Below are 3,788 nucleotides of genomic sequence, written 5' to 3' on the forward strand. Positions count from 1 at the left end.
TTATTTTTGAATGATATATAAATGCATGTAACTGTGAGCTGACCTGTCCCTTGACTGCCTCAATCTCATTCTGGAGGCGGCTAATCATGCGGTTGATTTCAGCTATCTCACTCTTGGAGTTGCGGAGGTCATCTCCGGTCTGTCCTGCGTTTGTCTGCATCTCTTGGTACTGAAAAAAAACACATGTTGTTATTAGAGACTCCTCAGACTTGTCCAGCAGCATGCGTTTCACACTAGAGTTGTTGTTGACATTACTTTCTGTCTCTACTTACCTTCTGGGTATACCAATCTTCAGTCTCAGCACGGTTGGCATTAGCGATGGCCTCATACTGGGCCTTGACTTCAGCCACAATCGAGTCCATGTCGAGGTTACGGGTGTTGTCCATTGACACGATGACTGAGGTGTCCTTGATCTGTCCCTGGAGCTCACGAAGCTCCTGCACAAAATATATAGGTCAGATATCAATTTCTCTTCTGCGTCTGAGCCATTTAAATGACCTCTGAAAGTTCAGATTTCCCTAAAGCGAGAGTAAAGAAACAGACATTATAGGACTGCGGTGTGGTCCATTTGTCTTACCGCCTCGTAGACGGCTCTGAGGAAGTTAATCTCATCCTGAATGGAGTCAACCTTGGCCTCGAGCTCAACCTTGTTCATGTAGGCGCCGTCTACATCCTGCGAGCAGAGGTCAAAACAAGCGGTTGTCAGAGGTGAGGAAGAGCCAATAACTCATTCCACTGCAGTAAATGACATGGCGGAGCTCAATTCTCACCTTCTTAAGGAGAACAAACTCATTCTCCACGTTGGCACGCTTGTTGATTTCATCTTCATACCTGACAGAAAAAAACAGTAGGAAAAGTTAGCTGCTGTGAAAAAAGAAATGCATGGCTTGAACCGCTGCAGGTCGGCTGTTGCGTCGGAAGATGCTGTGCAGGTGCTGACTCACTTGTTCTTGAAGTCCTCCACCAGGTTCTGCATGTTCCTCAGCTCTCCCTCCAGCTTGACCTTCTCGTTGCCGAGCCCATCCAGCTGCCTGCGCAGGTTGGCGATGTAGGCCTCGAACATGGCGTCGATGTTGGAGCGTGTGGTGGTCTGATCCTGCAGCAGGCTCCACTTGGTCTCCAGCATCTTGTTCTGCTGCTCCAGGAAGCGAACCTAAAATGGGGGAAATGGCTTCATGTTCAGATCCACTCTCGCTTAGAGTAGAGCTTTGACGGCAAGAGCCTGTTGTCGTTTCATCACTTTCAACAAACTGCAAATATATAAAGCAGAGAAGTCGCTTTTCTTCATGATGAGGCGATAAAAGGTGTTTGATGTGTTTGTTTTACTTTCCTCAGGTGATCCATCGAGCCACACCTGTGTGTGACTTCCCCACACAAACGGCTCTTGTAAGCACCAGAGCTAGCAGCTGTCACATTAAAATGCCGCTCTGGGCAGGGATGCTGCAGACGTCATCCACTGTGCAGTCGGGCTTGTTAGACTTGCACTTGTTCTGATGAGATCATTATTCGGGAACATCTGAATCTGGAGAGTTTAGAGCCCATCCCCCCACTTTGAGTGTGTACATGTGCCTGGAAACCTTTACCTTTTTTATTTTTCTTTCCGAAGGCCAGGTGAGGTGTACCGTGCCACACCTGAGTCTAGCCACGCCCCTTAGAGGCCCTAACATGCACCGCTCCCTCGCCTCCAGGATGCATACTTTCACTAACTGAACTTGCCTGCATCTGCCCTCAGTAATTAATGCAACGTACCTGAAGCCATTAACCATTGCATCAACATCACACGCACCATTTGTGTGAGGACTCTACATCATAGAAAATTAAAACGTTCTACACTTTCCTGCGACTACAGATCGATTGAATGTGTGATTACACTGCGATTCATTTTAAAGCATCAAATAGATCATAATTCTACTTTGAATGAGCGGGCTGGGACTAGGTCCCTCCGCGAGAACATCGATGAGGTGTGGCACCAACACACTGCAGAAAAATCTGCTTGGGCACTTTTTCTCGCACATCGTGTGGTTAACTTGTATGTCCTTTCTGCACTATTTGAAATAATGACAAAAGTTAAATCCAAAGACTTTTGTATTGTACAATGGATTTGAACGATGGGGCTACTTCCTGCAGCCCCGCTGCCATGGGAACAGACGACAACCTGATCCCTTCTCTCCCACATGCAGAGAGCCACTCGTCACCGAATATGACCACTCTGGTGTTTCTGTCCACGTACTCGACACAGAGACAGCTGGCAAGCACCCGACTATACTCAAAGAGAAGTTAAAAAAGGAGCAACGATCTTCTTTCAGCGTCAGTGCAGAGGCTAGCTGATGCACATTATTGTTTTGGGGAGATGAGCGATGGCTGCACAACAGTTTTTGATGAAATGAGATGCACATTATTCAGGTTTGGATCAGTTGCTGTGTAATTGTGAATATTTAATGAGCTAAGGTGCCCCCTTGGAGACTGTATGCTGCAGCTCTAAGACAAACCCAATAACACTACTGTGGGCCCTGGTCAGTGCATCAGATGATCAACATTTGTTTTTTAAACCAATGTATGACATGTCACACCTTTTTGGAATGGCGTTGTACAAAGGGCTGCTCACCTTGTCAATGAAGCTGGCGAAGCGGTTGTTCAGAGTCTTGATCTGCTCTTTCTCTTGGGTACGGACGGTCGAAATGTTGGAGTCGATTGTAATGTCCATGGGGACCAGCAGGCCCTGGTTGCATGTGACCTGGCTGATGATCGGTATGTTTCCACCTCCACCACCACCACCGAAACCACCACCACCACCACCACCACCACCACCGAAACCACCTCCACCACCACCACCACCACCGAAACCACCGAAACCACCTCCAACACCTCCACCAAAAGCACCACTACCACTACTACTACGACTACTATAGAAACTGACATTACCTCCACTACTACCTCCACCACCACCGTAATTACGACCGACAGACATTTGCCTTCCGGACCTCATTCCGCTTAACGAGAGTGCTTTATTGCCACCAACCATGCCAAAGCCACCACCACCAAAGCCGCCCCCCTGGCCGCTGCCATAACTGCTTCTCATGCTCATGGTCGAGCTCCTGTTCATGCTCATGGCTGGTTTTATTCCCTCTGAAAGGTAAGGATTCACAGAGAAAAAGGGGAGCAGAAAAAGAGGTTCAGCAGAGCGGTGGAGCACACGAAGAGGAGAGTCAAGTCCCTCTAAGTGTCTTCTCTCCATCCGTTAGGGACTTATATCTGCCTTCAATGATGGAGGAGGTCCCAGTGAGCTCCACCTCTGCTGCACCCGCCCCTCAACTCTCCTCCAATTACCTGTGTCCTGGAAGGGGCACTCACAGACAGGTGGATTGGAGCAGCTCAGCCTGTCAGACAGGTAACAGCCCCACCCCAGAAAAGCGATCGGGGCTCGACACACCCAGGTGTTCACAGAGGAAGGAATGGCAGCAGAGCCAGGGGTGAGGTTGGGGAGGAAGATATTTGTTGTACTAATTTTACTTGGGGTGTCCTGCAATGATTTTGGTGGTCGGAGGGTTAGGCGGTTGGGTCGGGGACCTGTAGACTCCCTGATCCATCAGTTTCTGTTTCTACATCATTTTGCAAGATTAATGAATGTTATCAATGAAGTTTCAATCATTTTCTCACTGGACTTGCATAATGCGTAACCAGCTGTTGTCAAAAGACATGTTTTAATGAATGCGTATAAATACATTTTATCTTTGCATTAGTTCATATATTCCAACACATTGTTCAATACCTCAAATTAGTTGCATTAC

General features: G+C 47.8%; 1 protein-coding gene across 1 annotated transcript in view; it reads right to left on the reverse strand.

The window, feature by feature from the left end:
- The window catches only part of LOC137800195 (intermediate filament protein ON3-like), a 4,885-nt gene extending 1,676 nt beyond the window's left edge, over positions 1 to 3,209 (reverse strand). The window contains exons 1-6 of the mRNA XM_068597259.1: positions 2,606 to 3,209; positions 945 to 1,153; positions 771 to 831; positions 578 to 673; positions 273 to 437; positions 44 to 169 (exon numbers count right to left, since the gene is read on the reverse strand). Coding sequence (XP_068453360.1) covers positions 44 to 169; positions 273 to 437; positions 578 to 673; positions 771 to 831; positions 945 to 1,153; positions 2,606 to 3,109 — 1,161 coding nt within the window. The 5' untranslated portion in view covers positions 3,110 to 3,209. The remainder of the gene's footprint in view (positions 1 to 43; positions 170 to 272; positions 438 to 577; positions 674 to 770; positions 832 to 944; positions 1,154 to 2,605) is intronic.
- Between the last annotated feature and the right edge of the window lie 579 nt (positions 3,210 to 3,788).

This window comes from Clinocottus analis, unplaced genomic scaffold (assembly GCF_023055335.1).
Source record: "Clinocottus analis isolate CAN_PGR_092001 unplaced genomic scaffold, fCliAna1.0.p SCAF_4, whole genome shotgun sequence".
Lineage (NCBI taxonomy): Eukaryota > Metazoa > Chordata > Actinopteri > Perciformes > Cottidae > Clinocottus > Clinocottus analis.